This window comes from Rattus norvegicus, chromosome 9 (genome assembly GCF_021556685.1).
Source record: "Rattus norvegicus strain SHRSP/BbbUtx chromosome 9, alternate assembly SHRSP_T2T, whole genome shotgun sequence".
NCBI lineage: Eukaryota > Metazoa > Chordata > Mammalia > Rodentia > Muridae > Rattus > Rattus norvegicus.
The window spans coordinates 36,856,932-36,872,235 of NC_141542.1; the positions used below are offsets into that span (position 1 = coordinate 36,856,932).

The 15,304-nt window shown below is 43.6% G+C and overlaps 1 protein-coding gene across 3 annotated transcripts in view; it reads left to right on the forward strand.

Moving 5' to 3' along the window:
- The first annotated feature begins 1,540 nt into the window (after positions 1-1,540).
- Positions 1,541-15,304, forward strand: part of Tfap2d (transcription factor AP-2 delta) — a 59,403-nt gene continuing 45,639 nt past the window's right edge. The window contains 3 exon segments of one of the 3 annotated variants that reach the window (NM_001401661.1): positions 1,543-1,811; positions 2,874-3,371; positions 6,808-6,868. In NM_001401661.1, the coding sequence (NP_001388590.1) occupies positions 1,773-1,811; positions 2,874-3,371; positions 6,808-6,868 (598 nt within the window). In that variant the 5' untranslated portion in view covers positions 1,543-1,772. 3 annotated transcript variants of the gene reach the window in all.

Consider the following 15,304-nt stretch of genomic DNA (forward strand, 5'->3'; position numbering starts at 1 on the left):
ATCTCTATTGCAGACAATGCATTTTAATTCTTGTCATGTGTCCTTGTCCATTTGTATAGAGCCAAAAGCTCTGAGTGACAGCCCCAGCTACCCTGCATGTGCATGCCCTAATAAACCCTCCCAAACCCCCAACCAAAAAAAAAAAGCTACATGTCTGTTTGCCTGCGGCTTGTTATTAAGACACCTTCTCAGCTTAAACACTTAAAAGCGAACCAAATGAAATAGCAATTAAGACTGAATTACCCTGTCTATCTCTGAGATGAGCCAGTGGGGCGAGCCAGCCCGCCAGGTTTTGGATTTTTTTTCCCCCTTGCACAGGCAAGTTTGTTGATAAAACCTTGCAGAGCCTCTATGTTTTGAGCTTGTTGCCATCGAGTGTATGCACACACACACACACACACACACACACACACACACACACACACACACACACACCCCTTCAAAACATTGGATAACTCAGTAGATCAGCCTAATTTTTGGATGAAGTATAACTCTAAAACTGTTTGAAAGTTAGAAACCTATCAAGAAATGGTAATAGGGGTGTGTGTGTGTGTGTGTGTGTGTGTGTGTGTGTGTGTGTGTGTGTTGCTGTCCCTTTCCAGCACCCCCTTTGTAAATCATAATGTATTTAGGGGCTACTTAGGAGTAATGGTGTTAAAGTATATCTGTTAAAGTATATTGAATGGTCCATCTCCACCTTCTGAGAGAGAGAGAGAGAGAGAGAGAGAGAGAGAGAGAGAGAGAGAGAGAGAGGCAAACAAACAAAAACAAAACAAAACAAACAAAAAACCCACTGTTTACAAGAAAGGGAAAAAACACGAAAGGGGGAAAATATGTTGGGTTGGGGAGTGAAAGACATTTACTTAAGTGTGTAGTATCTTCCCGTAGCTTTATTCTCTTTCATTTTTCCAGGTGCCCCACTTCTTTGCAACAGAAACTTAAGACTGTCCGTCATGTGTATTTGTCTTAAAAACTGTTTAAAAAATGTTAGCCACCACCTGGTGTTGCCTTTCAAGGAGGAAGAACAGAAATTCAACGTAAATACGAGGGGGAAAAGGGTATTGTTTTCATTTGGAAGAAGGCAGACATCCCAACTAGGCAAGGCTGATTCCAATGCCTGTTGGAAAAAAAAAAAATCAGCTTTCAGCATCCAGGGAGTGGAACCAATAGGAGCAAATCCTCAGTCATGTAAAAGAAAGGTTTAATTAATATATATTTCTGTCTGTAACCTGCATGTATTGGGGGTAGATTTCAATCTTCACAATAAAAATGTGTAAATGCTCTCTGCAGAGAAGCGTCCCCACCTCAGTCGGTATAGAAAAGCATGATAAAGGTTGTGGAAAATGGATAAAAATGTTGAAAGAACCCCCAGTTCCTTATTAGGCGAAGATACAATATTTATTCCTTGTCTCATGGGATAAATCTCTTCTGCCTATTGTCCTCCCGTTCTCAGTGCTGATGCTTAATTTTCAAAACTTCTATATTACCAAGGGACCTACGACATCAGCCAAAGAAATTCTCAGCAAGTACAAAATCTGTTCCAGGGAGCTGCTTTTGTGCAGAGGGAAAATTTTGTTCCTACAGGTTTTTAAGTGGGTACGAGGCAAGGAGCTATCTGATCCGGGCAAAACCATTACAGTTTAGATCTCTATCTACGGAACATTTTTTTCTTCCTTTAAAAAAAATTGGAAAATACAAGAAGTTTTGGATTTTTTTCCTGATTCTTTTTTTGGAGGGGGAAATTGCATCGTAAGCTTTTGGAGAAACCCAACATGTCAACTACCTTTCCCGGACTAGTCCACGATGCCGAGGTATTATTACTTTTTTTTTTTTGTGAGCGCGCGCGCGTGTGTGAGTGTGTGTGAGTGTGTGAGTGTGTGGCGGCGGCGGTGGTGGCGGCGGTGGTGGCAGCTTCCCCTGCCTCTAATCTATATTGGACCGTTACGTTTAATTATAATCTGGCTTTCCGGAGAAGTTACGGAAGGGAACGGGAGAAAGTTCGTTATGACATCTGTCGCCAGGGAGGGCAACTCTCCTCCACGTTAAGCACTATTTGCCGTAATGAGGGAGAAACATAATCCTAACAATAAGTGGGGAAGAGGAGAAAGCTAGAGACACAGAAAGGATTCTCCAAAAAGCAAAGAAAGGGGACTGATGGGGGGCGGTAGGTGGACGAGGAGGGGATGGAGAAGAATGCAACGCAGCCCTTTCGGAAGGGATTTATTCGAGGAATGGTACACAAGTGGCTACGGAGGCGAGCAAGTTTAACAATTTGCACGGACTGGGATTTTCAATGTATATGTATATATACATTTATATATGTGGGATGATCTTTTTTGAGCAGCCCAGGCTGAACACCTCTGCATGGCCAGGAGGCATTTCGGTGCTAGGGTCTGGCTGGAGCAGCGAGATGCAGCCTAGAATTCTCTGTGTGGACTCCCCGGCTCCCCGAAACCCCCAGTCACCTGCAAACCTGACTCTGAAGCCTAGCTCCAGGCACAAGTTGGGAATTGAAGGGTGTGTGTGTGTGTGAGTGTGTGTGAGTCTGTCTCTCCTGTCTCTCTGTCTGTCTGTGAAACTGTGTGTGCATGTGTAATGTCTCCCGCACCTATATAGGGTGGGGGATTGCCCCCACCCCACCCCGCTCTCTCCACTGTGAAGACGGGGCCGCCCACCCCCAGTTCAACTGTTAGCGAAGTCTGCTTGGTGAAGGCACTCTCTGAGTCCGGCTGCTCTCCGGAGCCCAGCGCACGCTCTCTCCTTCTCCTAGGGAAAGCCAGGGAAAGCTCCTGACTCTGGGAGAGTGGCGCCTTGGTTGCAAAATGACAAACCTCAAGTTTTTCTGCTCTCCCCTTTCCCCCTCTTCCTTCCAGATACGTCACGACGGATCAAACAGCTACCGTTTGATGCAGCTTGGCTGTCTGGAGTCCGTAGCCAATTCCACGGTTGCCTATTCCTCCTCCTCTCCTTTAACTTACTCTACCACCGGCACCGAGTTTGCGTCCCCCTACTTCTCCACTAACCACCAGTACACCCCGCTCCACCACCAGTCCTTCCATTACGAGTTCCAGCACAGCCACCCGGCGGTCACCCCCGACGCCTACTCTCTGAACTCGCTCCACCACTCACAACAGTACTACCAGCAGATTCACCACGGGGAGCCCACCGACTTTATTAACCTGCACAATGCGCGGGCTCTCAAGTCCTCCTGCCTGGACGAGCAGAGGCGGGAGCTGGGCTGCCTCGATGCCTACCGCCGCCACGACCTGTCCCTCATGAGCCATGGCTCTCAGTATGGAATGCACCCAGATCAAAGACTCCTGCCAGGGCCCAGCCTGGGGCTGGCCGCCGCGGGAGCCGACGACTTGCAGGTAAATAAGCGTGCAGCGGATTTGTCTGCGCCCTCCCCTTGCCCTCCCCCTCCCGCTCTCTGTTAATGCTCTAGCTCTAAGTCTCTCTCTCTCTCTCTCTCTCTCTCTCTCTCTCTCTCTCTCTCTCTCTCTCTCTCTCTCTCTCACACACACACACACACACACACACAGGCACGTGCGCGCGCGAACACACACACACACACACACACACACACACACACACACACACACGACTTAGTGAAAGTCATGAAATTACAGGAGGACTGTGCCCACTTGGTTCCTCTCATTGGATCAATAGCTGAGGTCCTTTCCTGGAGCCAGTCATCAGAAGTCTTTTGTGAATCTACATTTCTGACACTGGGAGGATAGGTGTGTGAGATCAGTGGAGCTGTGTTTGAATCTAGAGGTCCCAGAATAAGATTCCTAAAAGCTGACGACCAATCAATTGTATCCTCAATTTCCATAATTTGCAGGGTCTCCAGCTTTGGCCTAGACAGAACCTTTAGGGGAGTCTCTCGGGGTGAGTTCAGGGGAGGGAAGTTGTTTGTTCTCAGAAAATTGTTGGAATCACAAGCCTGAGCCAAAGTTTCACAAACATATCAGATTGCTATGTCAAGAAAGGAACCACCAATGACAGCTTCAAAAAAGCCCCAATAAAATAATCTGCACAATACCCTTCGCCAAGGTATAGTTGTGCTTCTCTGTTCCTGAGTATACACAAGCTTGTAGCCCCACAGAATGCTTTAGTCTTTCTCTATCTTACAATCTTACAATCTTACGTAAGATGCAACTCATTATGCTGTCAAAAATGAGTAAACAAAAGAAGGGAGACAAAGAGAGAAAAAGCAGGAAGGAGAAAAAGAAAGACAGGAGGATAAGAAGAAAGGAAGGAGAGGAAGGAGAGAGGGTGTAAACTAATTAAGACACCGCAGAGTCCACCACTTAATCAACTCTCCTACTTTCTTACCCGGTTTCCACATTCATTTCCAACAACAGAAATTTTAATTAAGTGATCCCATTGTCTTAGACACACATCAAATAAGAAAACTCTGAGATCTAGAGTAAGAACCCAGAAGTCAAACTGGAACTTTCTTTTAGTGGAAGGCACATCTCTGCCCAGGGCAAGTCCTTCTTTTTTCTGTCTGCACAAAATCTGCTACCACATTCTCCTGAAGATTGGGAAGATATTCCAGGAGCACAACTTGGAGACTGAAGAGATCTCTTGTTGCGCACGGAATATCTTCCCTCTTCCTCTACCCCTGAGCAAGAGATTAATTTTAAATTAAAGTGGAAGCCCTAACAATTCCAACAAGGAGCCAGAACTACAAGATTCATGCACACGAAAAAAGATTTCGCTCCTAAAACTTTGACCTTATACAGTGATATTCACAAAATAATTTTATACGCTTAGGGCATTTTTTAACATTTTCCCCAGGATCCCCTTATGTCTCAGAAGGGGAAAAAATCTGCCATTCAATGCTTAGTTCAACTAAAACCTATTTACTCCTTTTAATAGCCACGTCTGTTGCTGATTTTTTTGTATCTGTACAAATTTTTTTTCTGTGCTAGGCACAAAGCTGGGCATTTTTCAAAAGAGAGGATTAGAACATTTGCAAGCACCAGACAAAGGCAGAATCCTGTGCAAAAGGACACCGTAGTTTATCCAATTTTCGACTTAGTGCCATTCAACTGGTCATTTATGCAATGTCATCTGACCAAACAACATGTTTTACTTATGAGGGGGGAAAGTTTGTTAAGTGATGAGGCCAAGATTTGTTTCTTCTAGGAAAATAAGCATCTTAACAGTGCGTCAGAGAGAGGAAAATTAGTCTGCTTCCTTGGAGAGCTTGGTTTTCTTTACCTTTTACACTCGAAATATCTGTTATAAATCTTTATTTCAGCCCATCTCTTATACATTTATTATTTCTTTTCTTTGTACCATTCTTGTTGGAGTAACATGAATCATTACTGAGGAAGGAAACACTTTTAAAATCCTAGATGGAAGATTGTGCTGTTCGGTGTCTGCACGTATGGTCATAAAGACCTCTCTGTAGGTGTATGCCAGTGCGTGGATTGTGATGTGTATGAATAGTAGGACAAGCTTATAAATCTATAAAGTTATTCTACTCTTCTGGATGTACTTGGCAGAATGAGAAAGAAAGAGCCATGGCTACATTTAAAACAAGAAGTGAGGAGGGAGTGTGTGGGGAAAAAACCTGTCTCTCTCCTTTTATTTCTCCCTTTTTAAAACATTCATCAGCATATGCCTCATTTCAAATGCAACAAATGTAAATATACTTTTCCCTGCACAGAATTTTAAGTGAAAGTCCAACGGTTTGGAGGGCGGTCTAAGTCTGCCTAACAGATGCAAACGGTCCTGTGGCTTCAGTCCCATCTTTGAGTCCCCTAAAAAGATTTGCTATGGCCAACAAAGGAAACTGTCACACCTTTTCCCATCACCGCTCTAATTTATGCTCAGTCTCCAAGTTTTTTTTTTCATATTGATTTGATAATCACTTTAAGGCAGAACATTTAAAATAAGAAAGAGCTGGTGAGTAGGTTGAAAAGGGGGGTCTTACAGGCCTGCCTCAATATGGTGAAAATGGGGAGGCAAAAGGGAGCCAGGGCTGTAAAGGTTGTTTTGTAAAGTGGGTTTTTATTATGCACCGACTCTCTCCGCATTTACTTAACTCTTCACGGGCTGTTGGGTAGGTTAACACCCTTCAAGGCCTCTTTCATGTCCAATACCTCGTTTGTTTGTAAAGGAAAATGAGCTTTTAACACATTTTGATTCTGACGGGGGGAAAAGACAGACAAAGGGAGAAAATTTTATTTTTCTTAATAAAAAGGGAGCAAACCCTTTCCAGTTTTCTAGTTCAAATGATCACTCAACACCTTGGGAACCTAGGGATCTGTGGGGAGTGAGCCTGAAGTTGTTTCCTCCACCAGGCGGATTTTGGATAGGTTTGTGTGGTTGCTCCTGCTTTGGGGGTAAACAGAATCCTCAAAAGATATTCTGATTCCACCATGTGAAAATTCTTCCTCTTACCCTCCCGTCCCACACTTGACACTTAAGCTATAATTTTCTTGATGAACATGTGTCTGAGTATACGCTGTCTATGAGACTCAAAGTGCTTCTCGTTCCTGTGTGCCCAAAGGAAAACCTCTTAAGGCTTCTAAAGTGTGATATTGGGGAGGGAAGTGAAATGCATACCTTCAGATGAATAGAACTTTTAGATTGAAGGGTTTGGGGCTGTTTATTTTTATTATTATTGTTTTCCTTAAAATTCTGTTTGCTGTTAAGCTTGTCCCAGCTCTATGGTGTTTCGAATGGTCTCCTGAGAAGGAGTCAGGGGTAGGCTAGTCTAAAATACTTCATCCACAGGGTCATGCCTACGATATTTGAATGCTTCTATTTCTTTCTTCTTTTCTAAAGGGTTCTGTGGAAGCCCAGTGTGGGATTGTCCTCAACGGCCAAGGGGGTGTGATAAGAAGAGGTGAGTAGGACTGTCTTGGCCTCAAATATTAGTCTCTAATCTGTGTCTTTGTTTTGAAGATCTGGGGAGACTTGTAAACATCAGATTCTTTGCCTGATGATTAAGAAAAGAATTATGTTAGTCAATTATTCTTGGTCCACACAGGCATATCTACATTTAAAAGGCTTCTTTCTTCCATTGACACTTGAGTGCTGGGTGAGCCCACTTATGCTGAGAGCTCTCTACTACTCCTCACAGAATGGTGACAGCATCAAAGTTAGGGAGAAAATTACTGGGGTTTAAAAAAAAAGTTTTCACACTTCTTTCCCTTCACCCGTACCACATCCTGGAACAGGATTTCTGGTTTCTTTTAGACCTAATGTGCTAGCCACAGCCTGTGTGTTTGGGGTGATGGTGTTAGCTATGGGCCTTAGGGGACCCAGTGAAAGGCTGTATCACTGAGACTTTCCAGGAGGCTAATGAGTCACCAATATCGTAGCTGCCTTATTATTTTTTGAAACGTCCAGAACATTTCTTTCTTTAAAGGAGGGTGGGGAGGAGGAGGTAGTGTTAGTGTTAAGTGTACTGGATAAAGCTTTCTTGTTCCCATCTGTTGAGGAAAACATCTGAATCCAGAGAGTTACCCATAGCGTTGGAAAGGGGGGTAAGGCACTGAAGGGGACTGTATCTCAGATGTTCCATTTTGACAAAAGGTTTTGAACTATGACATTCACAGGGCCTCAAGGCAGTACAGATTTTTACTGGCTTTGCTGCTTAACTGTACCCAGAGCCTCTGAAGTTTATTTTTCTAGCATGCCCAGTAACCCGAGGAGCACATGAGGCAAGAGGGACCAGCTGTTATTCCAACTTCCTACGAATTAATAAGACAGCCTATTCACCAAAACTAATTCCTGCTTCAGGGCCACAGTTGTCTCTAGTTACCAAACTGCTAAACTTCTGATGGTACCAAGTAACGGTCCCTTAGTCCATCCCCATTTCTTTCAAAGTTAGTTGAATGATTTGTTTTTTTTTTTTTTTGGGAGGGAGAAATGCACGCTTTGAAAACAATGGAATATTTTGTGTTGAAACACAGGTTTCATGACCCTGTATCCACTATTAACAGTAAGAGAGAAAACAAAGAGCACTTATCTTTTGGAACTTGGCTGTTCAAAAAGCATGTGACTGCACTGTATGTCAAATTTAAAAGGATTATTCGAATCTGTTGTTTCACACTTTTGAGGTTTCAAAGCGTATAGTTATCACTTCATATATATATATTTAAAAGGGATGCTGCTAAACTTTCCAGTCAGGTCTGTCTGTATTCAGCCATATTGAAATGACATGAAACAGAGACAGGTTTATAAATGTTAAATTTAACTATTCACAACTTTTGGACAAATAAAGCATATACCGTGAGAGGGGGGCTTGGCAAGTCTTGCTGATTGGAGTCTGTTGGGAAGCAAATACAGTAAAATACAGTAAAGGTGAGGCCAAGCGCTCAGGGCGCGCACAGGCACCGTGGTGCTGAAGGACAGCGCCACTAATTAGGGAACAGCCCGCTGCTGAGAGAGAGCTTTCCGCCGCCGCGGTTTGTATATTCTGGTTGGTACTTGGTAAAATACCCCTCCCGATGCTTGACTGTCACATCCAAATGATTGTAGCACAGCTGACAGGATGAATTCCAGGCTGGGCGATGGAACTATAGTTGATGTGGAGTCAATAAAGTTTCCAGGGACAGTAAGGTAACGTCTCCCTTTCATCTGGCCATTCAAGAGGAGCTAAGCTTTGAGGTGTCTAAAAGACGGAAGAAAACACTTCTTACCTTATTACAACTCCTGAAGTGACGTTTTCTTGTTCTTTTACAATTCAGTACCTATTTGTTTCATCTTTTAGCATCCTTCCCTTGGTCTGTTATTTTGAACCAAGCTTTGATTATGTAGGAGAAAAGTGCAATTCCCAAGGGAAAGGACCTGGAACTTCGGAGTTACGCACCAACAAAATCTGTAACCCACCCACCTCTGAGTAGTTCGGATCCAAGCATCTGAGTATTTTTGTCCATTTCTACATGTCTTACAGGACGGGAACAATCTGCGCTCTAGAGAGATGAGTGTGGGGGATGGGGGAAGACCACAGGAGTGCTCTAGCTATCAGTGTTCACAATTTCCAAATGGATAGCAAGGACTTTTATATTTTGTCAGTGTTGGCAAGTCCCCTCATGTCAAAATACCCAGGAAAAAAAAAGTCTATTGGCATGACTGCACGCAGAGAACTCTTAAATCGCTAACTCAGCTTCTCTCAGGTTCATCAGAAATAGAACAGTTAAGTGTTAAGTTCCCATCCCTCCTATGGTGACAATATCTGTTACTTTTCCAATCTATCCCTCACAGGCTGGCCTCTGTTAAAGTAGTCTTTTTGTTTCCTCATTTTCTCTCTTTTATTAAGTTCTTGGCTATATTTACATTCCTGTGGTATCCAGCATTTACAATATTAGGAAAAATATATTTCACTTCTCAAGGCACTCCTCCTCAGGATCTGCCTTGAGCAAAGATACCTGCCAAGTTGTGCTACCTGAGGGGGATAGAAAGAAGCTGGCCTGGCTTGCAGAAGGGTGGAGGGATGGGGAGTCATTGGTCCCCAAATTTGTAGTAAAGAACGAAGTGTCATTTCTCAGACTCACTTTGTTAAGTGTCAATTACATTTCTTCCCCTTGTAAACGAAGGCCTGATAGCCAAAAGATAATGTAGACAGACTGGGGAGGCAGCAGCGAGGTAATTACCACCTAGATAAAATATTTGCGGCCGCCTCGGAGGCCCAGCTCCCTGCGCGCTCACTCCCGGTTAATGGTGTGCGCGATTTTGCCCGCAGCTCCGCCGCTCCGACCATCAGAACCAATAATCTTTACTTTACCCTGCACACGCGTATCGATAGCTTCTTTGGCCTCGGGCGTTGTCTTTGATATGTTAATATTTCTGAGTAACAAATTCTGCAGAGATCATATTAATGTTGTTCGTACAGAGTGGAGCTTTGCCTTCGTTGAATATTCAGACAGTGGGTTTCAAAAGGCATCTCTCTCCAAGAAACGGGGCTTCTATTTACAGGAGTCGCCTATGTTTTTAATCATTTAAAAAAAAAAGAAAGAAAGAAAGAAAGAAAGAAAGAAAGAAAGAAAGAAAGAAAGGCCCAGTCCTTTTTTTCTTGGCGATTCTTCTGAGGCGTGCTCGGGCCCCTCCCTTTTATCAGACACCCAAGCCCTTTTATTTCTGAGTATTTAATAATAAAATAATGATGAGGACCAAGTCTGTGACTAAGCTAATCATGAATGGAGTCAGGTTGGAATCACAATACGCGGTTCACTTGGATAAAGGGCCTCTGCCCTTCACATACTTGAGGAAAATGCGAACACTCAGAATTCCTGTATATGGGTGGAAAGTGACATTTTGGCCCTGATCTCTTGTGAAATCGGGACGGCAAACTAAAAAAAAAAAAAAAAAAAGTGGGGGTGGGGGAGAAAAAAGTGTAGAGGGGCAGCGCCCTTGTTTCGCTTTGTGATCATCTCGCCTTGCAGCCCCAGGCTAATTTCCAAAGCTTAAATACCTATAGCCTCTGGGCCATGCAGAGAGAGAACCCACCGGCCACTTGCAGTCAGGAGCACTTTCCCAATTGCCCTTGGCTACACAAAATACAAACTACTTTGAATCAAAACATTTGGGGGGAATTAATATGATTTGAACTCTGCGAGTTTTAAGGGAGCTTGGGTATATCAGACGGCTGAGGTGAGTTGCTAGCCAAGACTGAGGCGTTTATACTGCTGTGCAAACATTATCTGATTTAATTTTCTTTTTCAAAATGCAGCTTTAGCTTCAGCCGCCCCTTTCTACGAATAATGGATAGGACAGAGTGACTTTGTTTTTCTGGCCCTTCCTTGAAAGGACATGCTCCTTGCTTTGGCTTTTTAGTTCTCTCCTGGTCTTCTGGGACTTTGGTTGGACTTTGGGATCACTCCTTCTAGCAGCTTCCGGAAGGGGCAAAAGAGAAGGTAGCTTACTCTCCTTTCCTTTGTCAGAGAATCCCATCAGTGAGTGGGTTACCCTGAATCTCTTGTAGTTACACTGGCTCAAACTCATCTCTTTGGTTCTTCAACCCTGGTGAATGAAAATAGAGCAGATGACACACTGGAAACTTCATGTGCCTCCTTAATGCTAAAATGCACATACCTAATTAGACTTGAATTTAATCTCTTCCAAAAACCGCATGCAACCAAAAAATCTAGAAGCTTGGTGGTTTGTTGGATAGTTAAGTTTCACGAGGAAAGGTGTTTTGCTCCTCCTTCTCCTCCTCTTCCTCCTCCTCCTCCTCTTCCTCCTCCTCCTCCTCTTCCTCCTCCTCTTCCTCCTCCTCCTCTTCCTCCTCCTCTTCCTCCTCCTCCTCCTCCTCCTCCTCCTCCTCCTCCTCCTCCTCCTCCTGCCCCATTCCCCTCATTCTTTCCTGCTCAGGGAATATCACCAGGACCCAAAGTACTTCATGCTTAATTCCTGAATCACTAAGCACACACCAGGACACACTGTGAGACACCTGGAGGTCTATCTGGTACCCAGTTCCCTTTCTTTTGTTTTACTGGAATGTAGCACTGACTCCGGGAATAAGCTACATCTGCTTGGTGTAGCTACACCTGTACTGCTAGCACAACCTTTCTTCCGGAATTGCACAATTCGCTGCTGACACACCCTCAAAGGCCTGCGTGATGGGAGCTAAGTCCCCACCTTTTTGCTGTTTGAATACAATTAATACCGGCCGCCATAGGGGAGGGGCTTCCCAGGAGCAGGGGTGAAGAGCTGATAAAGGGAGAAAGGCTGGAGGGAAAAAAAAACAGTCCAAAAAGATCCTAACCCACCTATCGGACAAGAGTACCTCGCGGAAATGAAACCGCAAAACAAACAGGGACGGGAAACTCTTGTAACCGCTTACACATTTTTAATGTGTCAAGGAAAAAAAAAAAAGAGCGATCACTGGAGATGAAGAAGGGGAGGAAAAAAAATCCCTACCGTTTGTATTTCTTTCATTTGAATTGTAAACATCTGTTTGGCTGTAAGGCGAACAGAACATTTATTTCAGCTCCTAAGATTTGGTCTAATTATGTCAACACCAACGTTTGGCGGAGTGGGGCGGGGCAGTGCTGAGGTGCTGTGACTTTGAGAGCTGCTGCTGAGGCCTAGGGAGCTAAGCAGGCTAGGAAGTATGGATCGCACCTGCAGAGGCTCCAGGGAGCCTCTTGGCACAACTGGGTGTGCTCTTAGGGGTGGTGGCCGTAGGATGGAAACTCCTTAGAGATACCCATTGCTCTTTTGCTCTGCTCTACAAGTCTGGGGTGAGAAGAGGTGTATAGCGATTAGCTTCCCATTAAGTTGTGGTACAAACTATGGGTAAATGAATATATGGGTAAATGAATATAGCACTGATCCTGTAATGTGGCAGCTGCTCACCACAGAGTTGAGGTTGGGCACCATTATTCAGGCTGCTGACACCTCATCAGACAGAGCAGGAAGGGGAACAGGAGTGAATAGAGACAGATTAAGAAAGGAGTGTTCTTCATGCAATTTGGTCAAGTTCCTCCTCATTACCAGTGTTTTTGTCCCATCAACCTATGGTTTGAAGGCAGAAGGACAGATCCCCCTGGCTAACCAAGAGAAATGCAGTTCCAGCTTTCCTCAGTCAGTTCGGGATCTTCCAGAGTATGAAGGACAGAGTATGAAGGACAGTCTAAACCTGTTGTTCTGTGTCAAGTGTGCTCATAGCTACAGGGTGTGGCTAATGTCTTTCTGTTACTTCAGCAGAACCGTGTCTTTTATTTGTTTGTTTGTTTGTTTATTATAAAAACAAGTCCCAGACAAGTGTTCTTGAGAAAATTCTTTTTGGAGCTGAGGACCGAACCCAGGGCCTTGCGCTTGCCAGGCAGGCGCTCTACCACTGAGCTAAATCCCCAAGCCTTCTTGAGATAATTCTTGACTGCTTATGTAGTTACTTATTAGAATTAGAATTTACAGATCCATAAGAAATAGTTCTCTCCAAATTTACAAGCACTGGCCTCTGTAGAAATACTTCTCTGTACTATTTTTCTCTGTGTACGTTGCTTCTCTATGGAGAGGATGAGAACTCCTGAGGAGTTCTGAATGACCTATCTGGCTCTGTCAACAAAGTCATCCCCAGCTGGATTGCTGGACAGAAAAAATCAGTATTTCCCAATATATGTAAGGGATGACCTTGATGGGGAACACAGAATGACTGTTGTTGATGGCTTGGTGAGATCCACTTCTAATTGTCCTCTGAGTTCTCCTCAACACTGTTGGTCTCAGTTCCCTTGGCTAGGTTCCACCACATCGATATTTCCCTTACAAATACAACACCCTGATTACCATGACTTTACTTTTTGTCTGCCCTCCTGAAAAGTAACCCACTGGGAAGAAAGATATAAGGTTCCCCAAGTTGATGTAAACTCTACAAGTTGCCCAATCTTTATCCAGAATAAGAAGAGTTCCCCAAGGCTGCAACGATGCCACGTATCAAAGCAACAGAAATTCCCTTTAAAGATTCTGTGACATAAAAAATAAAAGAGTCTAGAGTTGATGGATAATCCTGAATACAAAATAAATCCTTGAGGCAATGTGTGTGCGCATAAAGCATATTCTTAACATGCAGCCTGCGTAACTTACCTAATACATGCCTATTTTAGCATAAACCAGATGCCCAACATGGATGGAGGGGCAAAACCACTCAGGTCCTGTAGAGTTTACAGATGGCCATGTAGCTTACACAAAGGATGTGCAGGGAATGAATGGCCTGCATTCAACCAAGCCAAAGGGTGTAGATTCTGAATGCAGGCAAACTAGATTTAACTCATTTTTCAAAATCTGTAACCATATTTTCTCTCTAAATCGGGTTTGTAACTAACAGATTACTAAGTATAGGAAAAGTCTAAAATTGTGTGGCCCTATACTTTCCTAGCAGGAGAAAAAATATTCAGACACTTAAGACCAATTCTTTAAGATTCCTCTTTCTTCTCGAGAAGGATGACCAAAATGCAGATGCTTCACTCCTTCTTTAAAAAGGGAACAAGAATACTCTTGGGAGGGGGATAGGGAGTCAAAGTTTAGAACAGAGGCTGAAGGAACGCTCATTCAGAGCCTGCCCCACATGTGTTCCATAAATATACAGCCACCAAACAAGATAAGATGGATGAAGCAAAGAAGTGCAGGCTGACAGGAACCAGATGTAGAGACACAGCCAGAATACGGCAAATACATAGGCGAATAACAGTAGCAAACCACTGAATTGAGAATGGGACCCCACCCTCGTTGAAGGAATCAAAGAAAGGACTGAAAGAGCTAAAGGAGCTTGAAACCCCATATGAGCAACAATACCCAACCAGAGCTTCCAGGGACTAAGCCACTACCCAAAGACTATACATGGACTGACCCTGGGCTCCAACTGCATAGGTAGCAATGAATAGCCTAGTAAGGGCACCAGTGGACAGCGAAGCCCTTGGTCCTGCCAAGGCTGGACCTCCAGTGAATGTGATTGTTGGGGGGAGGGCAGTAATGGGGGGAGGATAGGGAGGGGAACACCCATATAAAAGGGAAGGGTTAGGGTTTGGGGGATGTTGGCCTGGAAACCGGGAAAGGGAATAACATTTGAAATGTAAATAAGAAATACCCAATTTAATAAAGATAGAAAAATATATGTATTAAAGCATTGAAAAAAGATTCCTCTTTCCTGTACAAGGAGAGATGATTGATGTTAAGATATGCCTGCTTCTGATTCATGGCGACTGGAGATAGAGGTCCTCTTTTAGGAGACTTGTAGATGAATATTGTATATTCACATTCATTTCTATTGAAATTACCTTGAGTTAATTTTACAAGTTTTCAGTTCATTCAACTTTTGAGAAGTGATTCTCACTTCTTTTGAGAGGCACTTTGTATCTATAAGTACAAAGTATAAAAATTAATTAAAGTGAATGAGGGACTAGCTAAGAGTCTGTGAAATCAAACATTTTTTGCTATTACTATTACTTTTGAAACCCTGTAGAAATTCAAAGTGAGGAAGAATTAGTAAATTTGCATGTTTCTTACTGCTAAAGTAGATAGTTTACAGTTTTTGACTCTAAGACCAGGATTTTAGTTTAACAATTGACAGACCTCTGGACCTCTTAGCCGTTAAAACCCAGGGCTTGTTTCCAGAAAGTAGCATTGTTGGAATGGAGAGAAGACTCAGCTAAGGATTCCTTGACATTGTATCCTCCCCTCTTTTATATCAGAGAAACACTAGGGCTTGAAGACTAGTTAAGGGAGAAAGACCTTTGACTATTGGCAATTTCAAATGAAACTTAGGTTATTTACTGGAGCACGGGCAACTAACTTCTCATTGTCTACACTACTGAAAGGACTATAGTCCATTTCCCAG